This window comes from Meleagris gallopavo, chromosome 5 (genome assembly GCF_905368555.1).
Source record: "Meleagris gallopavo chromosome 5, MGAL_WU_HG_1.1, whole genome shotgun sequence".
Taxonomy (NCBI): domain Eukaryota; kingdom Metazoa; phylum Chordata; class Aves; order Galliformes; family Phasianidae; genus Meleagris; species Meleagris gallopavo.
Genome location: NC_139408.1, coordinates 6,939,879 through 6,964,846, shown reverse-complemented (window position 1 = coordinate 6,964,846; position 24,968 = coordinate 6,939,879). Strand labels below are relative to the sequence as shown.

The 24,968-nt window shown below is 36.7% G+C and overlaps 1 protein-coding gene across 1 annotated transcript in view; it reads left to right on the top strand.

Annotated features, from left to right (window-relative positions):
• Positions 1–24,968, top strand: part of LOC104910992 (uncharacterized) — a 43,124-nt gene that overhangs the window by 7,377 nt on the left and 10,779 nt on the right. Inside the window, exons 2-5 of the mRNA XM_085224069.1 lie at positions 6,045–6,126; positions 11,823–12,596; positions 19,765–19,827; positions 23,420–23,506. Coding sequence (XP_085080195.1) covers positions 11,845–12,435 — 591 coding nt within the window. The 5' untranslated portion in view covers positions 6,045–6,126; positions 11,823–11,844 and the 3' untranslated portion in view covers positions 12,436–12,596; positions 19,765–19,827; positions 23,420–23,506. The remainder of the gene's footprint in view (positions 1–6,044; positions 6,127–11,822; positions 12,597–19,764; positions 19,828–23,419; positions 23,507–24,968) is intronic.

Genomic DNA, 24,968 nt, shown 5'->3' with positions numbered 1-24,968 from the left:
TTAGATAATAAAACAGTTTGATCTTACTTACATTCACTTTTTTTCAGACTACCTCAAAAATAAAATAAAAGCAAGTTATAAAGCAATGATAAAATCTTCTAGGTAAGTGTTCTAGAGAACTTGGAAATAAAACAGAGGTATACTTACCAAATACTATCCTAAACAGTTTTCTGGTTTGGGTATGTTGGCAGATGGCTATGTCTTGAGGTCAAGTATATTTAAAGACTACTGAATTGGTTTAGTGGACCCCTTAAATCTGACTTTAAAATAGAGCTTCTAAGTGACTTAGAAGCCCTTTTATTATCTCAGTTGATGTCACTCCTAACACACACCCTCCTGACCGTCATGTACCCACCCTCAGATGCTTTTGTTAATTTGGCATTTACATGGGAAGGAAAGGACTTAGCAGAAAGCAAATATCCTTGGTATCTATGAAGAAGTTTGACTTTTGAATTCAGATTCCCAATTACTCATAGATTTGTGCCCAAGATAATGTGGTATCTGAAGCTGTTGGAAGGATTTGTGAAGAAAGCTTTTTGATGTTAAATGCAGTCAGTGGGGTCAATAAGCTACAAACGCAAGATAAAACATATTGAAAAACTAACATATATAATAATTGCCAGAAATGAGAATAGTAATTTTATGTCAGAAACTAGACTTTGTAAAAGAATACACTGGAGAGCAGCAGAAACCCCAAGATGAAAGACAGTCATGTTTCAAATGAAAATGATGGTATTGAAATGTTGTTAAGATACACTGTTAGATCCCCATTGCCCTGTTATGCCTACAACCATGAATATCTCTGCATTGCTCTAATGTGCTGGATAAAATGAAGACATTTGAAGAGGCTGTGATATATATTAGTACTTTATACATTTTGGAAAAGTAATATAGAACTCTGTCTACATTCTAAGAAGTAAAATGTTTAAATAATACATTTCCATATATGCAAAGAAAGACTACTTTTGGCTGCAATATAGTTTCCCTACATTATATGCATTTTCTGGGTTCTAGAGTATTTTGCCAGAAAAAAAGTTTTAAATACACCATTTGGAAGCTATTGTTGGTTTTACAGCGAATACTGTTTAGATTATGCTATGTTGTACTGTATTATTTCACATACAGATAAAGTAGATATTTTAGAGTATTGAATTACACAGGTGGTATTGCTGTGGAAAAAGGAAGGAAAAAAATTCTAAAAATTCATAGTTCTCTCAGTAGATAGTAAAATAAGAAGCAAAAAAAAAAAAAATTAAGAAATCTGGATGGAACTGCCTTTCTTTATAATTCAGTTGTCAAAGTCCTTCTAGCTACACAAAAAGCAAAGTACACAGAGCTTTATGGGGATGATACATTTTCTTAGGAGATTTATGTCCATTTTAACCACTAGCAATACTAACCTGAATGCTTTTGTGAGTAAAAATATGTACTGGGCATGGCATGCCAGGAAATTATTTGGAAAAATCTCTACAATTGATAATAAAAAGCTCAAATTTTTTTTTAACTGTCATAAACACATGCAAAACCTTTAAAACAAAGCCTCAAGGCAGTGCCTTTGCAGAGGCCTGACATTCATTTGGAACCTCTAGCAGATAAACAGCACAACCTTAGCTAAAGTCCAAGCATTAGAAATGTGGTGTTTGTATAGAGGAAAAAAAATGTTTCCATATAACTTGGTAGCAACTGATAGCAAAAATGGGCAGTAAACCACTAGTGACAATTGCAAAATAAGTGTTAGCAAACCTAAGTTGCAGATGTTACTCTTGCAGTTGCATCCCTTACAATGCACATGCAAGTCTGGAAGAGAGCCCATCCTGGAGCTTCCCATAAAACCGAGGCAGAGAAAACACTACAGTGTGATATTACAGTGGAAAATGCTTAAGGTACTTCAGGCAACTTAGAATCTGTTAGTGCAGATGCCTTTTAATGAGATGTAACTTCAGCTGGTTGGTTTGCTGCATACCTAGTCTTTATAGCAACTTGGAAATAGGATTTCTTATTTAATACCATTTTTATTAAAAAATAGTAAAATCTCAAGTATCTAAAATATCAAGTGAAGATTACTAAACTTGATACTTTGAAAGCATTCACCTGTGAAAAAATATAGAAGACAAAATTGTGCTGTTTGCCTAAGGTTAGAGAAGATGCAGAAATAATAAAGATGGTACAAATTCAAAACATATACCACAATATTTGTAAACTAATAGAGCCTGTGATGGTTATTACAGAATCTTTGTTACAATTCAAAACTGCTTTATCTGTTTATGCAGAAAAATGACTTACTTGATAATTACTATTCCTGATGTCCAGAAATGATGTTATTTGAAAACACTTATCCCATGTCACCTGCATTCACTAAATACAGTGTGTCAGATGTAGAAATAACAGATAATAGACGAAATGAATGTAATTCTATAGAGCGCTGTAATTGTGGGCACTTTTCTTTGAACACTGTGAATCCACCCCATAAAGGTCAGCTGAAATTTCTTCAGGAAGATGAAGATCTATGTTCAGATTTAGTTTTTCCTCTTCCTCGATCATCTTTGTTTTAAAAAAAAAAAAAAAATCACTTTTGTGCACTGCTTAATGAAAGAGCATAACCAGAGCTAACACCTGCTGAAATGTTCTTCAGTAGGGGATTTAAGACTGACCAAATTTGTAGACATTTGGTGAAAAAAAGAGGTACGTAAACTCTTAAGGAACAATGCAAAAATATCTCTGCAATGAAAAAATATTTCATCATCCTTTGAAAGTGGAAGTGTGTATATGAATAGTGGATGGGGAAAAAAAAATAAACACATTCTTTAAGAAATTACTTTCTGTTAGTGAGGGTACATTCCTAGTGAATACAAATGGGCCTAGCCTACAGGAGACAATTTTTGCTTCTCTTGGAACAAGAGAAGGAAAACCACAGTGGATTCTGAGTTTCCATTCTGAAAAACATCAGTCAATGCTTAAAACTGCATAGGAATGAAAGGAACAGTTTAGGAACTCTAAGCTATTAGGTGTTTCAGGTATCTGCCAGGCAAGATACCAATTTAGAAATTGACTGCAAACAATTAGTGTATAGGCTACACGATTAATGTGAAAATTTCATTTTCTGTGGCAGAGGAATAGGTGAGAGCGAGTCATCTATGACACTTAAGCTTTATTGTGTTTCAACCTGGAAGATTATAGTTCAGATTTGGCGACTATTTCTTCACGTATGCCAGCAAATTGTCTCAACTTAAGTTTGAATTTAGTGTTCTCATTAATTCTTATCTAAAAACACAGGATGTTATACATGAAATGAGACAGTATAGTGATATATTCCAGAACTTATTAAAATAATGTCTTATCTATGACATTGTGTGTTACAGATATTAAACAAGGGCACTGAAGAAGAGAGTTAAAAAACTGTAGATGCTGTATGGGAGGGAAGAGCTGACCAAAGCCTTTTTCTCTGGCAAGACTTTATCAGTCTATGACTTAATCAAAGGACTACCTCTCCCTGACCTTCCCTCATAGATAGTAGAGATACTTAAACAAACTGTGCATGAAAAAATCTGTGCTGCCTTGTTTGCTGGAGGCATGCCACTTTACTTTGATTTGATACCACTGAATGTAATCAGAACCTGGGACTGAAAACAAGTGGAAAGCAGACAGATTTTACAGCCGGATAGGTGAACAATAGCGATATTATAAAAATCCTGAATTCTGTGCAGTCTACTTTGTGTAGTCTATTTGTTTTGTTAGGAAAAAATATTATACTGCATCTTGAAACTAAACATATCCTGAGGTATAACTGGAATGTGATTGGAAGACACAGTCCTTTCTAGGATTATACTTTACGTGACTAAGTAGTATCTTCACAAACTGATCATCTAATCTGGTGTATTAATATTCCTACAGAATTGTCTCTGAGATTCAAAGTATAGCTGCTGAGGTCACTTTAGTTCCATGCTATTTACAAAATCAGGGCTTTGCTACTTTGCTTGTTCCAGTGGGCAGTTTCAGAGAAAAAGCGTTAGATCATTGAGCAAGGGAACAAGGTAATTGGTATCACACTGGATGACTGGTGAGGCAAACTTTCTAAATGTGTCTGAGGAATGTTTTGCCTTGACACAATGAAGATCCAAAGTGACAGTCAGTAAACTGTTTAGAACTTGATTTGATTGACAAGATTTCTGGCCTTTCAAATACCACAGCAGCATGTTTGGTAATTTATGTAAGCAATGTTGGGTATCTTCAGGCACTTTCGGCGTTCCTGCATCTACATTAAGCTTTAACCACATGCAAATTTCCAATTAGATTAAAAAATAATAACTATAAAATTCAAGAAGAAGACCAGCAGACTTCAGTGAAAATCTGAAGATGCCCTATCACATTCATACAATGTATTATTTTGCAGCTACTGATAAATGTGAATTTGGAAATAATCTTTATTCAGTTACATAGTGTTCTTCAACTGAGAGTCATCGTGTTCCTGATTCTCCCTGATCTCTTTGTAAGGAAAGTTGAAAGTTGATGATAATTGTTTCTGTTTTACAGATATTTAGGCAAAGACAGATCAAATGCAAATATCTCTGGGGTAAAAAAAAAAAAAAAAGAAAGAAAGAAAGAAAACAGAAGCTGTTAGACTCTAGTCCCAGCGACCTGACTTTAAGTATACTTGCTTACCTAGGGTGATAATCTAGACACTGTGATCCAGGTTTTTTTTCTGGAGTTTTTATTAAGTGAAACATATGCAATGTCTAATGGATGCATTTTTTGCTCTCGGTAACTTATCCAAGTTACATAACAGATATCCAGTTTATCACAGAACTTCTCTATTGACCTATCATGGACATGTCAGGCTTTGATGACATAATTATGAATGCATGAATGTTTGCTCTTTGCATGCCACCCTGTACTGAGCAGAGAATTTCATATAGTATTACATGGCTATTTTGAAGCCTAAATGGAGAGCCCTGCTTACCTCATCTCTCTCTTATGAGAAAAATCTGAAGCTTGATGAAGCAGTCCAGAACAGTGAGGAGGAATGCTGAAATGGTTGTTAAGGAAAGTCATGGAGATGATGTGCATATTATTCTCTACAGAGAATACATGTTTTAGTTGTCAGTAATACAAGTACAATTCTGTAACACAAACAGTAATAAAAGCCTTGTTTAGTTTCAACACATAGTTCCTTAGAAATATGTCAATACCTGTTAGCTAAACTAAATATACAAATATTTTTTTAATTGTATATGTGAGTATAGATATTACTTCAGATGTTCAGGTAAGTTATTTTATAGTCAATAATTACTTACTGGTATAGTATAATAGCTCTATTGACAGTGAAATGTTGATGTTTTGCTGAATACACTGCTTTAATGAACAGTACTTCATGACCTTTTTCAGTAGATAAGAAGCTGTTACAGAACATCAGATCATCAGATTTTTAGAATCAATACCAAAGTACATATATATGTATATACATACACATACTCACATGTAGGCCACAATATTTATTGGCCTATTACTAGCTGTAAATACTTGATACAGGCTTGAGCTCCCTTGTAACAGCATGAACTGTAGCATAGCTCTAGTGAGAGCTCATGTTATTTTTGTTATCCTAGAAACTGACATAGCATCCCTGACAAGCTATTAGGAGATCAGTTTTGAGGACGTAAGTAATCCCTGAAAATATTTCGAAAATATTTAGTATTGTGTACAGGAATGAATCTAGAATTCCCCACTTTTCTAGGTTTAAGGACCTCACTGATGGTTAAGATGTATCACTTGAACCATACGTCTGCCTACTCAGGCACCTGTGCACATTTTATACAAGTCATTGTTTTAAAATCAATTAAGACATCTTCTAAAAAAAAGGTTTGAGTAATTAAATATTAGTATCCACTGGATTCTAAAGGCAGGAGCCTGGAAACTGCAGACACCCCCCAGAAGGAGATTTGACCCAACAAGGCTCGTAACAGATAATGTACTAGCTTTGCATAAAATAGCTTTGAAGACTTAGGATGAAACAGGATGGAACAATGAAGATCTGAACTTTTTTTCTGCAGGCAGCCACGTATTTTCAAGACGTTTCAAGTTTGTATTCCCATATTTTTTTGCAGTCATTGCAGATGAACAGATAATATCCAGGTAAGCGATCTGGAGCTTGATGAAATCTCATGAGAACGATGTGTTCAATTTACAAATAAAGAATAACATTTCAGGCTTCTCCTTCAATCTTCTGAATGTCTTGAAAAAATCCAGGTCAATAGTGAGCTGAAAAACATGAAAAATAGAGAACTGGAAAAAATCATGAATTTATCTGGGTTACAAAAGAAAATACTGTGTTAGGTGCTTGCAAACATGCAAGAAGATGCAGACCCTCTAATGTGTTACTAAGGACAAACATTTGTTGTATTGTATGCAAAGTCTGTCACTATTTGAGATACTAATTATGGCCCAGAAATCACATCCTTCAAATGAAAATTTATAGATAACAAGCCTTATTAAAGATTAGCTCACTTTGTACTCATTTGTTTTTACATGAAGTTTCTTCAGGTACTCCTTTAATATATTCATACATTTAGTCTTTAATATATATACTGTGCTATGAAGAATCATATTTTCTTTATTTAATCTTGCCTTTTCACTAAATTATTAGCTTGATATTAACAGTTGTCAATGTCAAATTCTTGAATTATTATATTTCTTTTACTGAACTTGAGAGACATTTTAAATACTATTTATTTGCATTCTATGTATGTTTTAAGTTCTTCCATACTGACCAGTAATTTTCTGAAAACTCATTTTTCTTCTTAAAATATCCTGGAATACCAGTACTAACATAAAATTCTTACGTTTATAACATTGTTTATAAGGAAGTCTAGCCCATTATATGTGTTGAGCATCAGTTACCTTTCTGCTTTTTACTGCATTCTTTTCTGTGATTGGATTTGCAATGTAGTCTAAGATAAAATGCCACATTAAGATTCAGAGTCTTGGTGCTTAATGGTTACTTGCTTTTGTTTATTTGTTTCTCTATGTGAGATACAAAAGAAGATAAAATTGTTAGCTTCACAGATCATCACCCTAGACTTTTCTGCTATCATCTTTAATGGAGAAGAATGTTATTGCTAACTGTAGAGGTTGTTTCAATGAAGTGGATTATATTTCAGTATGTCCTTTGGATCTTTCTTGCTGCCATGCAAGGAATGCATGCATATTTCTTCTCTGTCACCAAACTGTTCAGATTATCTTTATCCTGTTAAACTATTTACTTCTCTGCTTATACTTTTCTGAAATATATTCCCAGACTGTTTCTCTCCCTCCACCTGAAATTCAGACTCCTTGTCTCAGTTTTCTAGGCTTCTAGTAAAAGGCCATGATCTGCACTTTTGTGTATCACATTGTCATTTTTATTATGTATTTTTAACTATAGTACTAATAAATCAAAATTTGATTAGCTTTGCAATGTGTAGACAATACAGAATACTGAGTAACAATGGACTTAATCCTATATTTCTACTTTCATTTTCTCATATTTTAAATTTTATTTTATGATATTCCTATCTCTTGGCATAGTCAAGTGAAGATGAGAATTAACCAATTCTATCCATGGCTCTTCATCACTTGCCATATTAAAATGGCCATCCTCATCCTTATGGATTCCTGACCTTTAAGTGATGTTTTTTGTGGTAACCATCCCTATGTTAAAAACAGGCTTTAGCCAGGTAACTTTCTTCCTCTTGACTCCTTTCTCTCTTCTTACTGCTCACTACCAAAATCTATTTTCTTGACTGTTTTTCAGTATTTAAGAACAGAAAAACATAAAGATTAAAAAAAAAAAAAAAAAAGCCAAATCCATAACATACACTATACTACTGCAAATATAAAGGAGGGATCCTAAGCCATCATCCCTAGCATCCTTTATGAAATCTAAGATAGGAAGAATTTAGGAAATGTCTGCATTACTGTTCTCAAGGTTAGTGCCCCTTCTCCTCTCGCATGCACTGAGAGACTTCTTTAAAAGGAGTCTCTGGGAATCTCTAATGCAAATGACCTGAAAAGCAGTGCAAAGGCATTGTTAGAAAGAAGCTAATAAGAAGTAGAACATATTAGTGCACTGAGATAATAGTAGCATCTTGGACCTCAAAAGTCTCTTTGTATCCATGAGATCCATAAACATATGTGAGAATATTAAGCCACCTCTTCTGTGAATCTTAGAAACTTGAGCTAACTGTTCTCGTTGCATGCTAGCATCTGTGCTGTAACTATAGGAACCAACTCTATAAATAGCCTATCCCAATTACCTTTTTCAGAACTTCAGGGTTAGCTAATCCCCAGAATAGATAAATTACATAACTCAGCTCTCTAAACATAATCATTCCCTCTGCAAACTGTTTTTTCTGTGCATCACTTTACAAGTTGTGCATCCCTCTAGCTTACATTCAGTACTCACTGGGGCAGTTGTTCAGCTGACATAACTGTACTAATTCGAGAGAGCAATGCTAATTCTTGACATCTGAGGATTTGGAATTTTGCTGCAGATGTTTGTTAAAGTGCATTTAAAAAGAAGAGCAGATCTGTAATGCAGATTTTAAAGTTAGGACTAAAAGGGCCTACTTCTGTACACACCAGGCTGGATGCATTTGGCTGAGTTATGTGAGGGGGGGGAAATATTCCTTTTGAGTCATACATTTTCAAGATTGTCCTTGGATTTAATTTTATAATAGAACCTAGATAAATATTTCTTTCTCTGAAAAACAATATTAGTTAAGCAGTACATTAGAGAAGATCTGTTTCTGGAGTTCTAAAAGAGGAACTGTGTACCGGTCTAGTCATTTAGTGTACTGTAAGTGGAAATGTCATTCTTGGATCAAATACTAACTCTCCAAAATTTGAAGGGTCTTCTGTAATGAACTTGTATCCTGAACAGATTTGCAAGCAGAATACCACAGGAGTCTTTAATCCATGCAATTTTACGTACTGCTCAGCTTAAGGAGGTGGTAGCTGTAATATACTCCATTGCTACAGTGACTTACTGCCTAATAATGTAAACAGGGGACACTGCATTGGAATGAGCAAATCTGAAGACAACACACGTGCTCAAATATGACCTCATCACATTAAGGATATACTTAGAGGAGTAGTATCGTTCCAGTAGGGAGCACTATACTAGCAGAGAATGCTGGAAGAGGGCTGTTGCTCATGGTAATTCTCATATTATCTTTGAGAGAAGTTATTTTAATCCATTTTACAGAGGAGCAAACAGAAATCAGAAATCTGCCTAGAACTGTAACAAATACCAGTGCCAAGTTTGTCCATCACTACATGTAAGTGGAGATACTTTCTTATAAGAATCGTCCATGCTGTACAACATTATCATTGCAGGAACCAAAAGCTGAGTATGTTACTATATGGAGTCCTGCATTCCAGAGAGCAGTGCAGATCACAGTGCATATCACAGGATATGCAGTGTATACAAGTGATCTACTTCCTGCTTCAGTAGGGCTGCAATTTCATCTTCCTTGTATTCATCATCACAATCTGCAAGGTGTTTTTTATATTTCTTGGATATTATTAGATTTTCACTCTATTTATGTGCCCTCCATCCTTACTTTCTTTCCATCAACCATCATGATTTTGTCTATCTCTGTTGTGGGTCTCTCCTGAGGTTTTTATTGCTATTTTATGATCAGTCATATGGCACGTTACCTTGCATGTTTCTGAAGGAATAGGAATACACATTGTTCTGCTTAATTTATAGCTCTAGTCTCGAAGCATGAAATGGAAGCTTTTCACAAAAATACAAATACTGAATAGAATGGTTGTAATTTTTGGGATTTCTGGGAAGACTCCCACTGACAGCTGTTACTGCTGGTGCCAATTCCACCTCTATGTAGTAAAACACTTTTCTGTATTATCTCACCGCACAACTATGATAAGTACTTTGTTACAGGCATTTACTTATTCACTAGTCCTTCTGTGACAGCGAAGCAAGTCCTTCTGAGACAATGAAACACAGGTGTCCCTCAGCCTGCATGGCTGCATTCTATCACATCAATATTTTGTGTTGCCTAAGAAATACCTTGCTTTTCTATTTTTGAGTACAGACCAAAAAGCAGTATAAAGGGCTTTCAATTTTTTTAATGTTCTCAATACTGTCCATGTAACATTTTGAAAAAAGTTTTTGGCTACTTCTGTTTCAGTGTCATTCCTAGGTCTTGCAGTCCAACCAGCTGCTCAAAGCATTGTCAACAGTGAATTCAGACCAGGTTGCTCAGGGTTTATCCAGTTAGGTCTTGAAAATCTGCATTCACTAAGATCACAGAAACTCTCTAGGCAGCCCATTTTGAGTTGAATTAACCTTAAGAATAAACATTTTTTCCTTATACCCAGTCAGAATTTCACCTTTTTCTATTTATAATCATTATTTCTCATTCTCTCACAGTTCAGAGAAAGCCTGGCTTTCTCCTTTGGGTATCCTCTTCTTAGGTACAAAGAGGCTGTTAATAGGCCCTTTTAAACCTTTTCAAAGTTGGAAAAGCTCAGTTGCCTCAACTTCAAAGGCTAACTTCTTCAAGCCACTGAACCATGTGGTGGTCCTCCATTGGATCTGATCAACCTGAACATCATTCTTGTACTATGGGCCAACTGGACACAGTATCCCAGGTGCAGTGGAGTTAGCATGTGTTGAGTTACAGAGGATAATCACTTCTCTCAGTCTGCTGCCTAAGCTGCTGTTGGTATTGTATGGTATACAGCTTTCATTGCTGCCACAGCCGACTGCTGAATCATTTAGCTCACTGGCCACCTGGACCCTGAGGTTTTTTTTCAGCAGTATTGCTCTCTAGACAGTCAGTCCAAGGGTTTGGTCAATCTTGAGCACAGGACTTTGTTTATCATTGCTGAATTTCATGAAGTTCCTGTGCACTCATTCTTCTAATGTTAGGTTCTTCTTACTGGCAAGGCTGCCTTTGAGTTATTGACTCAACTCCCCAGGTTGGTGTCACTGACATGCTTGCAGAATTGCAAATTTTGTGTGATCTTTTAGGTCACTTATAAAATTGTGAAACAAGACAGGGCCTTAAGTAGACCCTTGAGAAATTTCACTTGTAATTGACCTCCTGTTGACCATTATGCACAGGTTTTTGAGCCTGACGATCCAGTTAGTTTTTCAAGAAATCTGATCTAGGCATTTCAAATGTCGTTAATTTACATAGTAAGTAATTTAATAACTAGAGAAAGAAATACATTATGTAAAATGCTAAAGGAAGTATTTAGTTTTGTTTACAATAAACAAGACCTTCAGTAGAAATAGTCTCTGTTCCTGAGGACAGTGAAGCTGTTCTTTCAATCTTTGAAAAAGGCTGCTTGGGTGATCTGGTATATTATACAATAATAAGCTTTATTAGGTACATTATTGGCCCCAATAATTAAAATGGAATAAGAAAGCATTGCAAGAATAAACAATATGAACAAAGAAGATATTTCCTCTATTCTCCTTCAGAATTATCTAAATATGTTAACAAAGTAGTAGATAGATCTATGGGAACTGCTGAATCATGGTCTGAACCTCTGATTGAGATGAGCAGTGAGTCAGCCCTGGAAGGGATGGAGCCTGGCACCACCTCTCCTAGACCCATTTAAGAGCTCACTACCAGTGAGGAAGGATCTCTTTCTGGAGATCCCTCCTTTGAAGTTTTACAGTGAGCCCAGGACAAGGGTAATCACTCTATCCTTTTTTTTTTCTTTAACCTGCTTAGCCAAACTGGGGCAAAGACGTGTGGTTAGACACATGGAATACAGTCAAACACAGGACTGATATCTACCATGTTTCTGGTCAGCAGCCCCTACAGTCACTGGGAAATGATGAAGCTGACATGCTGGCCCGAGTTCGATGGACTGAGAATTCACCATCTGAAAACATCGCCTTGTTTTGTTAGTTGGTTAGATCAGAAGCTATGGCACGTGGGACAAAAGACAATGTGGGCAGTTGGTAAAGCATGGGGACTGCCCATACCACTACCTTATATTGTCCAGGCATGCTGGGATTGCGACACTTGCTCCAAGATGAGACCAAGATCGTTGCCTGAAACAACAGCCCATCTTGCTAGAGGACACAATCCTCTCCTGCGATGGCAGGTCGATTGCATTGGGCCCCTTCCTCAGTCTGAGGGGGCGAGATATGCCCTGACCTGCGTCGACACTGCAAGTGGACTACTGCAGGTCTATCCAGTGCTGAAAGCAAACCAAGCATATACCATCAAGGCGCTCACTAAACTGATGTCTGCCTATGGGACACATCAAGTCATCAAGGGCAACCAAGGGACTCATTTTACTGGTGCAATGATACAGCGCTGGGCAGAAGAAAGTAATATCGAATATTCCACCTGCCATATAAACCAACACGGGCAGGCCTCATTGAACATTATAATGGTATTCTTAAGGCTGCCTTGAAGACAGACTCCCAGCCCCTGCAGGGGTGGACGACAAGACTCTGTGAAACCTTGCGGGACCTGAATGAAAGACCCCGAGATGGCAGACCCAGTGCCCTGAGAATGTTGCAGACAACATGGGCCATCCTGCTTAGGATCCAATTTATGGGCACTGATCATTAGGTAAGACCCCAGATTGGTAATGAAAATAATCTTCTGCTCCCTACCCCCGAGAGTTTAGATCCAGGTACCCATAGAATAAAATGGCCTTGGAAGGTGCAGGTAGGACCCAAGTGGTGTGGCCTACTTGCACCTTGGGGGAGATTATTGGAGGCGGGAGGCTCAGTAGTCCCTCCAGTAATAGGTACATGGCCTACTGATGTTGTGGTCCACACTCCCATCTTCATTGCTAAAGGGACCCCCATCATATCCCTATGGCAGATCAGGTCACCCCCTTTGGTGCCTGATATAGTTATGCAGCTGCAGACATCCAGCCGAAGGTGTGGTACAGGCAGGTGGGACATGCCCCAGTGCAAGCGGAAGTATTGAGCAAGGATAGAAATACGGCCTGTATCTTGCCCTGGAGAGCAGACCTTCCCCTCTTGGTACCTCTGAAACATCTGTATTATTCCCCCTGAGCCTTCAGGATCACTGGAAGGAACAAAATGCCATCAAAGTGTTCCAGTGTTACTGTCAGATCACGTGCAACACTCGGTGATGGTATACATGGGACTGATGGAACATAGGACGGATCTGCACCTCAAGACCGTATGTCTCCAGTAACACCATCGAGCACTGGCCCATAAAAGAATATGAATATTCACCAATGGTCACTCATCTTGAATTGTACCAACATGTGTCGCGATGAAATTGTATAAGCATCGCAATATAGTGGATCTCTGTATTAGGAAAGGCTTACCTTTTAGTCAACTTGATCATTGGTTCATGCTGTGAAGGGGTGGGAACTGCTGAATCAGGGCCTGAACCTCTGATTGATCACCTGAGGTGAGCAATGAGTCAGCTGTGGGAGCACAGGTGAAGGCAATTCTCCTGTGCTGCAGGAAGGGGTGGAGCGTGGCTCCACCTCTCCTAGACACATTTAAGAGCTGACTACCAGTGGGGAAGGATCTCTTTTGGAGATTCCTCCATTGGAGTTTTACAGTGAGCCCAGTGTGAGGGTAAGCACTCTATCTATTCTTTTTTGGTGTGGTAACCTGCTTAACCAAACTCTTTTGTATATTTCATAATTATAACATTTCTATATTCATTGATTATGCAGAAGAGAAGACCATGTTGAATATGACTTGATTTAGCAATTCCTGTATTCCTAAGAATATCACATGTTAAAAGCTGTCATCCACTTATGCATTGAATTCCCTCAGGGATTTTGTCCCCTCACTTTCTGTTTCCATCAAAGAAAAATAATCTAGATACTGTAAAAACGTTTATGTGAAAGGAAGGAGTACCTGTGTGTCTAAATGTAAAACACATGGATTAAAAAACCTCATTTGCTATCGTACTTTGCCTACAATTTGGCTTTGACAAATTTCATAGAAAGTTATTACCTCTTAATGGGAGGGTTCAGCAAGAACAGGCATAGCATTCAAATTCAAAAGCTTTGGATAATTTGATGCATTTGCAGCATCTCAACAATAAGTACTTCAGTGTAATTAAAACTATACTATTAGTCATGAACATTTCTAATCAAGGCTAGATCTGCTGAGATGGATATATCACAAAAAACATTCCTTGCCAAGCATGCATTTTCCTTGCTTTGTGTTATCGTTACATCTCTACAGCCAATTGATTTCTTGGGATATATCTCTTAGAACCATTTTAAAAAAAAAAAAAAAAGCAAACCAAACCAACAAAACAAAAAAAAACATGACATGGGAGGAGGTATCATTTTAACTTATCATATTGTCTAAGTCACAAATATAAGTAGGAGCAGCACTTGTTATGCTTTTCTGGTGATTCATTGTATGTTCACAGACTGTAACACATTTCATGTTCCTGTTTTCTGACTTCTGTTGTCAGAAGAGTTCTGATAACAATTTCAAGAGTTCAGTGGCAGTTGCTTCCTTCAATGTAAATTAGGTGGACCAAACTTTCATAAGTAGCCCTTGTAAATAGACTGTCAGGTCTCTTTTTGTATTATTTGTACTGTTTCTCAAGCACTGAGTCTTGTGCAAGTTTCCTCAGAGAGCCCTGCTACCAACAATTACAGCGATTTACTTGCTGAGGAAATGAGGAAAAAAAGGTACACTCGGGGAAGACTCTTAACTTCCTTGCATAGAGTGGCGTCTATTCAAACTTGGTGTGGGCTGTATGTAATCGGTGCTGAGTGTATGTAATCTGTTAGCAAACGTGCCCTCTCGTGGAGAGAAGGAGAAAGCTTTCTTGAAAAAAAGCGTGGCTGAATTATCAGCAGGAGTACAGTGAACGTGTTTGGTCTTAATGTTGAAACCAAAAATATGTGACTCATATAATTGCTAACCAAGTCCTTGATGTGTATGAGAAGAAAGGAGATAAACAAAATACCTTCTCCAGAGAAAATTATCTAAACAATTCACTAAGCAAACAATGCTGAGTGTGACAGAACTTTCTCATGGCCACTCCTTAATTAACAAAGAGAAATGGGGCCAAGTTAACCTGGGAGTAATTCTGATGAAATCAGTATACTTCTAACTATAGAAAGGTTGAATCTAGGAAGTGGCGTAGCTGATTTCTGTCATTTTAAGAGCTGGGAGATGAACTTTGACAAGTTTAGAGAGAATGCTTTAGGATGTCACCACCTTACCTGTTCACTCCTTCTCCCAGCTAGATGTCTCTCCTACATGTACTGAGCTTCATGAATCAGGAATACAAACATTTGTAATTAGCTGCAGAGTATCAAATCTGTAGACAGAATAAGTCAATGTAAGACAGGCCAATGCTACATACACAAAACTTGTAGATATTTGAGGTAAAGAAGGTATAAATAACAAATAGATGTAGTAATATCTATTCCTATAATAATTTATTCATTCATTAGCACTTATATCAGTGTTGCAAGAAAGTAATACAATCTTTATGTCCAAAGTGAAGTACCTCCAAATATCAGCTTCTTAGGAGAACAGACTATATCTATTAAGCTGTTCCTTATTCTTAATAATCACATGGTTTCATGGAAATTAAACTTTAGATATTTTAAAACACATAATCAAGAATTTTTTAAAAATGCTTATGTTTCACCTTTTTCAGACTTGGTTGTATCATGGCTTCCAATGTGTAAGAATTGAGAACCATTGATCGATGCTAATGTAATTTTCCTGTTTAGTTCCTCTAGTGCTAAAGCAAACAAACAACAATAACCAAATACCCCAAGAGCTCCTTATTTTTAACAAGAATAAAATTTTAATTCTATATCTCTTATGTTGATTTCCCTGGGAAAATCTACATATATCCTCCAGGATACACCATCTGCTCCTTAGAATATCTGTTGTTTTAGTTATCTTCTGTTATTATTAGACCTGTAATTATACTTCAGGAATATTTTAACTGTAGTCCCAGAAAATCCTTCCCTCTCCTCCAGCTTTCAAAACTAACTTTGTCATCTGTTAGACTTGGAAGAAGTGGCCTCAGCTGCATTTTGTGACATTTTGACAAGTTAGTACTGTGCCTCAGACAGTTCAGGTACTCGTTCTGACAAAGAAGGGAAGAGCCTTGCAAACCAGTACTGTAAAAGCTAACTCTTAGTGCCTCCTCCATCTTAGAAGGTGAAATTACAAAAAAATTATATCTCTATGGAAAGGGTGTTCAGATAAGTGTTTCCTGTTTTTAGAGGATTCACATAATTTATCAGGAAGCTAAATCACATCAATCTGTACAGAACATATGCTACGTTTGATGCAGTACAGGTGCTGTTTGTAAACTGCATCAATTCCAGACACAAACCTAAAAGAAAAAATATTTCATGTCCACTCAGATTTTATTCTTCTTAGTAGGAAGTTCTTTACAGAGAGTGTGGTGAGGTGCTGGAACAGGCTGCCCAAAGAGGTTGTGGATGCCCCATCACTAGAGGTGTTCAATTGGATGAGGCTCTGGGCAGCCTGGTCTAGTATTAAATGGGAAGGTTGGTGGCCCTGCATCTGGCAGGGGGATTGGAGATTCATGATCCTTGAGGTCCCTTCCAACCCTGGCCATTCTGTGATTCTATGAAGTGCTAAAAGTAGAAAGTGTAAAGAGTATTTTAATGGTAAAACTAAGAACTTATATATCCTAGGAAACTTCATGATGACAAAAAAAGGAAGGAGTGACACCCCAGAGAAGAAAGTAGGAGGTTACAGATATATTTTTTTCATTAAATGTTCTTTCAGCTCTTATTTAACCTCTGCAACTAGTGAACCAGCTGAAGGAAAAAGCTGTTTGAGATTTGTCATACCTCTGCCTGTGTGTACTGTACATGACCAAGTAAAGGGAACACACCTATCTCCAGGAAGAAGTTGAGCAAGATCTGATAAGGTGGTAAAATCAAGTGAGGGATGGGAAAGAGGGAGGTGGAGAAAAGAACTCCTTCACTTGAGAACAAAAAGGCCTTTTGTTTTTTCTTTAGCCAATGTGAGGTAACAAAAAAGCATAATTACATTTTTTCTGGTCACTTTTAAATATTTCTTACAGCAATTTACCCTTAAGTAAAATAGTAAAAGTTAAAAAGTATGGAGAAATGTAGAAGGGAATGGAGCTGCAGGAAGAGCGAGAAGTGGACTGTTGAAAGGGCTCTGGAGTAGAGAACTGGAAAGAAAAATCCTCATAGCCATTGAGAATTGCTGTAATATTGGGACTCTGCAGATTTTATAAAGTGGACTGCATTGCCATAAACTCTTTATCTAAAGCATGTTTGCAGAGCTAGGTGAAAATTCAAATGCAATGTGGATGGACACATTTAGGCTACTTGTAATCCAGCTACTTAATATAACAAGCATAATGCATGCCTGATGGCACAAGTTTTACTGTAGCATAGTGGCCCCAAAACAACCTCTTTGAAGATGTTCTTACCAATGTTAGTGTGAGTTGAGCTATCTGTAATATAGTTGGTGTGGATAAACCTATCAGAAAAAAATAACACTTTCACTGGGCTGGATAGGCATAGACTAATTTGTTAATTGCAAACACTTGTACAAGAACGTTTTTTTTTTTTAGAGTATTTGTTAATTTGGAAATGTTTTTTAAATGCATATTATATATGACTCTGAAAGCATCAAGAATAGGATTCTGAAAGAAAGAAGTAATTATCTCAGGAACTGGTATAGTTACACTAAAACTAAATATTAACATCTATTTCATGAGGATTGTTTCATGTGTTTTAATTATATTTTAGCTTTATGCACATCTTCCAAGACAAGAACACCTTTGTGAAAACAGAATCTAGCAAATCTGGGATGCTGAACTGAATTCAGATGTTATTTTTTTGCATGACAGAGAAATAGTTATACTCTGTGATACCACACAGCCCATTCTAAGGGGATGAGTCTGTGACAGCAGTGCATTCTTTGGAATTATTTCTGTATCATGTGGGTGCGTCTGAGAGTTGTGAAGACAGTAGGCTCAGTGTCTATCATGAAAAACAGAAGCACATATACATAATTTTCCACACTCTTTTATGTATTGTAGCATCTTGTGTTTCTTTCTTAGGCAGATTACCTAAGATGTCTCACAGTGAAAAATCAAAATCCCCTTTGGAGTCATAAACATCTCCAGTCTTCCTAAATACTAAGTCTGTGACACAGGGTGCTTGCATTATTTCCAATTAATTTCAGTTTAATTGCAAGGCACTCTACAATTTCAGTGGGATTACAACTGATTTGCCTATGCAAGAGAGCTATCAAGCCATCTAATACCTAGCAGCTCCCATTATCCCCTATTAGATCTTAACAAAAAAAAAAAAAAAATACATATAGCCCCACAAATGGTTACAATGGAAGCAAATAGATTTTATTAAATGTGAAGTGATACCTAAATGTACTCAGATGAATGCTAGTGGTGTACTCCAGTATGGACTGTTGCTTAATGAAATCTTGGTGTTAACAGCTGTCTCAGACAAGTATCATATGTTTTCAGCATACAGGGCTACTGTAATCATTCTTCCAGAAAACAAGAAGGAAGATTGCATCATTCTTCAGCCATGGCTGTCATTTAATGATTACACATTTTTGATTTTTATTTTTCTGATTCTACTTTTTGCAAAAGTTGCTCAGATTTCACATCAGTTTATTCAATTTCAATAACTATAGGAGAAAAATAAATCCCTTAATCTACAGAAATCTGAAATTATTTTTTCAAAGAATTCTTGAACTAAATTCAAAAGGAGTTTGTCAATTTATTGAATCTTGTGTGTGTTGTGCAGGGTGTGTGACTTGCCTCCAGATGGTGCTCTCACATTGACATTTAAGAGTTCTGTTAGCGTTATTACAGTTTTCATTATTCTCTCAAAATCAGCATTAGTCCTCTCAAATTAGCAAGAAAATAATTTAGTAGAATGCATACCAATGTATCATATGTTCATTACAGATAACTGATATTCCCTACATCGTATTAGGAAACTACTTTTAGTTCTAGGAAAAGGTTTTACTGAAACTGTGTAATATTTTAATACAAAGGTGGAAATTCTGTGAACCTTTAAACCATGTAATGAGCATTATTTAAACAGTATCTTCATGGTTGAGTAATATCAGTTCCAGTGAGGTAATAAGCCAGCATTACAAACTAAAGTACAAGACAAAAGTACTAATTATTTTCCACAAAATCTTGAAAATTGTGCTGCAACTTTGTGTGAAAGGCCTTCACTTGAGAAGCCCTTTTTCTCGTGGGGAAGATCATCACAGAAATACCAGACATCCCATTCTTGCTCTCGTGCTGGAATTGTCTTCATGATTTCCACTACTACTGGGTATGCAAATATGATCTGTGAGTGTTGCAAATTAGTTCAGGACCCAGGGGTCATACCTCTGGCATTTTAGAGTGAAGCCAATACTTTTTTTCCAGTGAGTTCCAGTGTTGATTGCATGGTTTGTGTGGGTCTGTATCAGCATATTTCTACTCAGCATTCTCCTTCACACTGGTACAAATATCATGGCAGAAGATAGAGCTGATACATGCATCAGTGATTTCGGACAATCAACATTATCTTTGTGCAGGAAGCAAGTTTTTATATAATTTGTAAATGCTGTAAATTCTTTTTTTGTGTTCATTTTCAACCAGCATCTCATTTTACTCTTGCATTTTTCTTCCCAGACATCTCTAAATGAGGTAGAGTTCACCAGTAAGAGGCTCTCTTGGTCGTAATATTCTTTTCCTGTTTCTTCTGCCACAGGCAGCTGTGACACACAGGAATATTTCGATTAAGAAGAAAGCAAAGGAAGGTTCCAGAGACCAGGTCTGTCTTACTGATAAATCTGAAGTTTAAGTTTACTCTTAGGAAGTGAGTAGCTTTATCTAGTTTTTGTAATAACGTTCATCCTAAATCTGTTTTTCTGTCCTTTCTCCTGTATTATGACAACTATATAGGATCCATCTTGTCCCTTTTGTAAGTGCACACTGGAGTAAAACTTATTGCAACATACCATTCTTTATTCCTTCCCTTCCTTTTCTTGAGATGAAGTCTCTGCTCATACAGGCTCTTCCAGTTCAAGGTAAAGTAGTTTACCTAGTTGTTCATGATGAAGATCAAGATGTCAGATTCCTTTTTGGCAGAGTCAATATTTCCACATGTTCACGCTAAGCCCAGTTAGAGAAGAAAAGAAAGCTGAAACTTGAAGATTGCAACATGAGAAATTCTGGAAAACTCTGTAGGAAGTATTGTTTCATGACCGGAATGACCTCAACAGCTTCTTTTTTTAGCTTTAGTGTTACAGTCCTTCCGAATAAAAGTACACAGAGACAATACTTAAGAATATGTGCTTACTGTGGTTCCAAAATTGGATATTTTCCTGCAAAATCTAGTATTAGGAGTAACTTTGGTTTTCTAAGATCTACCATTAACCACTTAAAACATATTTTCCTTGCTCTAAGTTTTTCTGCCTGCAATAATTCAAAACACTGAATCATTTATACATACTAAAATGGGAAAGCATTTCCAGAAAAGTCCCCAAAGAAGTTAGTGCTGCATTAAAAAGTGTATGCTGCTTATGAGTGTATTCAACATCCCTTTACCTCAACATACTCAAATCTTTTTCACCCAGACACTTTTGCACACAGAATTTGGTTGTCTATGCTCCAGTATTAATATTTACTCCATTAGTAGCTTTAACGTTAGAGGAGTTGTTATACTGATTGCGTTATTCAAAGAAAATGTAAATGGAAGGTACGCATTTATTGGAGTGTTTCCAGCTTTCATAGTTTTATCTGTAGAAATACAGATTTAATTAACCAAGAATCACTTTCCAGAAACCTTTGTCAGGAGTGAGGGGTACAGACTAGATTATTTTTTACTAGTAATGTTTTTAACATTACATCAGTCTGTTGCAGTACTGTCTCTGACAATAATTTTATTGATTATCTTTCCTAAATACATTCCACAGTTTTCTCTGCATGAATTACTTAAATGACAAATACTGAAAAGCTGATGCCACTTCTTCACCTGATGCTTTCCAGATTTGCTTCTAAACCACTTTTCAGAATGCTGTCTCAGGGCATCCCGTAGCCTAGCTATTCTTGTGTTTCATACTGCAGTTTACGGAACAGTATGGCTTCTCTTATGTGCATTTCTGTTTTATTTACCGAACTGTTTTCTCTTTGCTCATGTCTTCTCTGTCCTTCTGTCTGCAGTAAAGAGTCACACAGACTTCATGGCATGAAAGTGTTAACTTTCTATTACATATTTCTAATCTAGCATGTAGAGGGAACAGGTAGTAAGAGGCACAGCAGAGATGAGAGTGGAAGAACACTAAGAAATGTTGTACAGCTTTGCATGCGCCCTGCATCAAAATCATTAGTTTAGAGCCCATCTTGGAGCAGAATAATTCTAATCTATTTCCCTAGGTAGGAGAGAAAGCACAAGTCTAAAGCTTACACATACAAACCAAACAGACTTAGGCAAATTAATTGCTTAAAGGTTTAAATTACAATAAAGAAAGACACTTTGTATCTATTTACTTCTTTACGGGGTGACGGAGCACTGGAACAGGCTGCCCAGGGGGGTTGTGGAGTCTCCTTCTCTGGAGATATTCAATCCTGCCAGGACACCTACCTGTGCAACCTGGTGTAGGGAACCTGCTTTGGCAGGGGGGTTGGTCTCGATGATCTCTAGAGGTCCCTTCCAACCTCTACAATTCTGTGATTTAGCTTCTCACATAAGGCCACAATGCATTCATGTATAAATTTCATGATAGAGTTTTTCCTGTATCATCTTCTTGTCTTAATTTTATAAAACCAAATGCGTATATAAAATATATGCATTTATCTAGGTGAATACTTTGTGGTTCATCCAGATGGTGGAAGTTTCATCTTATTACAAGATGATTTAGTCAGTGGGAAAGGAGCTGAAATGTATAAACCCTGTCAGGAGTTACAGGAACATATGTTATGGCACACAGAACCATTTTCTGAGTCATAAAGAATTCATTCATAAGGAATGAATGGAAAGGCATTTCTTTTCTTCCTACTAAGAATGTGGCTCATGATCTCTGTAAGAAAGATAACATTAGTGCTCAGAATATAGTATGACTTGGAGAGATATCCAGGTAGCTGTTTCACTGGATTCTATTTTCTTTTTTGCACATAGCACAGAGCGCATTCATTGTTTCTAGTATTAAGTTTTGTCATTAATAATAATGCACAATGTACAGTTTGCTCTGGTCATGGATATGATTTGTAGTCTTTTATGTAGGAAGCTACATCAGGTGTACAACTTTCTATCCATAATAAATTGTATAGATCAAAATGAATTAAAAAAACCTGACATTCCAGCTTCTACTCTCCTTTCTGGATAAAAAAAGTGCCCAGCATTGTCACTTGTTACTAGAGGAAAGCAAATGCTTTAAAAAAACAACCCACCCTTTAGACCAGGAAAACAAACAAACAAAAAAAGCACACACACAGCAGAACTAACTCAAATGTTGCAGCATTGCTACAGAAGTGTCCTTAGATTTAAAGTCATAACAGATGGGTAGCTCCAAAAGCAATGCATCCTATTTATTTCCATTGAAAATACAACAGATACAAAGAGCCAAATAACACCGTTTGATGGAACAAACTCTCAGCTACAAAACACTATTTTTCAACATAGTTCACCACCCTCTTTGTAAAAGGCAGTTAGTTCATTGGCCCGAAGATAGAAGTCAGAAGGTGCCAAATATAGACTATGTGATAGGTGTGGTAGGACAGTCCAGTTAAGACTAGCAATGTGTTCCATGGTATTCAAACTGATATGGGGCCTGGCGTTATGTTACAAGAGAGAGGTTATTTCTTCTCTGGCCAGACTCTGGAAGTTCAAGCCTTCAGCTTATTCAGCATTGCAATATAGCAGTCAGAATTGATGATTTGTCCAGGTTTCAGGAAATCCAGAAGGAATACCCCTTTCCTCTCCAAAAAGACAGTGCACATCACTTTACTTGCTGAAGGCTGTGTCTGGAACTCTTTCCTCAATAGGGAATTCACATGTCACTACTCTGCTGGCCTGGCCTTAACAATTAAATGCAATCTTCTCAACATATGACCTTGTCTCAGGCACAGCAACTGGATTAACTCTGCTCTACTAACTATGATGCAAAGTCATTGGAGAGAGAACCATAAAACACTACAGCAGCCTGGTATTTTACAATCTCTAAGTATTTAGTATCTTAATATTTAGTTTGTGGAGTCTCACTGGAATTACACTCAGCCCATGCTACCCAATTTTATGCAGAATGTATGAGTTAATAGAATACAATCTATAGCCTTATTTATGTGTCATTCTTCTTGTAACATCTGTTTCCCGAAGTTCTCTTTTTCTTGATGCATAGAAGAAATATTCTATCCTTTTTGTAAAGGTATCCACGATGAAATTCATCTGTCAGTGAAACCAGTTTGCAGTGTGTGCAAAACAACACGCTAACAAGGACATTGCACTTTATCTCGTAAGTATCATAAGTACTATTTAATGAGCAGGGATGATGAGTCTGATTATATGTATACATAAAAACACAAACACATCTATGACTACAGACTTGTTTGTATTAGTAAGTTGTGTGGCACAGTAGGAATGGATCTGTAGAGTAGAACAGTTGATTCTGCTTGATTTCTGCCTGATTTCACTTTATATGTGTCTTGTGTGGGGGCTACTCCAGAATAACTAAAGTGCAGTGGATTGAATATCCAGTTAGCTGTTGGGGCAGCTATTAGGAAGGCTCCTAGGGTAAATTTCTAGTTTCAGATTGCTCCACTGTATGAACAAAATCATGACAATTGAAGAGGATCAGATTTACTTTGTAAGTGCCTGCTTAATCTGAATTAAAGCAGCAAATGTAGCTGCAGTCATCATCAAACTTGCGCTGCTTCTTGAAAGAAAAGCTGACAGCTGAGGTGAACAAGGATTGTTTTATTCTACACTCCAGCAGGTGTAGAACGTGCTACCATGTCACGTGCCATCAACCTTTGAGTCATGAAAATTTTCCTTCAGCTCTTGTTAAGAAAGTAGGTTTCCAAGTATTAGAAAGGTAACTGCTGAGTTCTGATGTACAATCAGAAAACCTTGCTCAGTAGAATTCCAAAGATGTAATTGTCTTTCTCTGTTATCCTCAGTTTGGATTCTGGAACATGGTTTTGGATATGGCATGCAGGATCCTTTCTGAATTAGTTTTAAGAAATTTTTTCCTTCTGACAGAAGTAACCAGCTAACTCTTATTTTCTTACATTTTTCTAAATTTTGCTAATGAATAAAGTTACAAATAACAACTTTACAAGCTAGGTCAAATGTGTCTTAGAACTGTTTTTGTAAGAATTTCTTCTAGAGGATTCCATTCAGCAGTGATGAATCTTTTTTGAGTTTTGTGAGAAATTTCTATCAAAAACTACTAGTTTCACTCAAGACCATACTATTTGTCCAAAGTGTGGCACTCAAAGAAAAGTATCTTCTATTTCAAGGAAGAATTGCTTTATTTAACATGAACAGCCATCTGAAGTGTTTTAACAAGTATTTTCAAATCAAATGATTATTATCTTGATAACTTTCAAAATATAGCATTCTCAGTTATCATACTCATTTCACACAGGTGAGCCATCATTTTCAAAGTTTTAAAAGAAACTATCAGATTAAATATGATCCACTTTTTTTAATGTGAGCTTTATAGCTAACATTAAAAAAACATTGTGAGCTAACAAGATCAATATAAATGCCTCTTTGGTATGGTTTAAAATGTCAGTGGGAACAAATGAATATTTTACTATTTGAAAGAGGAGCTCTTCTGCATATAGTTGGAATTTATTAACTTTAAATTCTGACTGAGGACAAGTGTTTCACTATTTAGGCAGTAGAAGTAGCTTTTTTATTCCCCTAACTGTGGAATATAAAGGACAGATCCTGAATTTGAGAAGCACTGT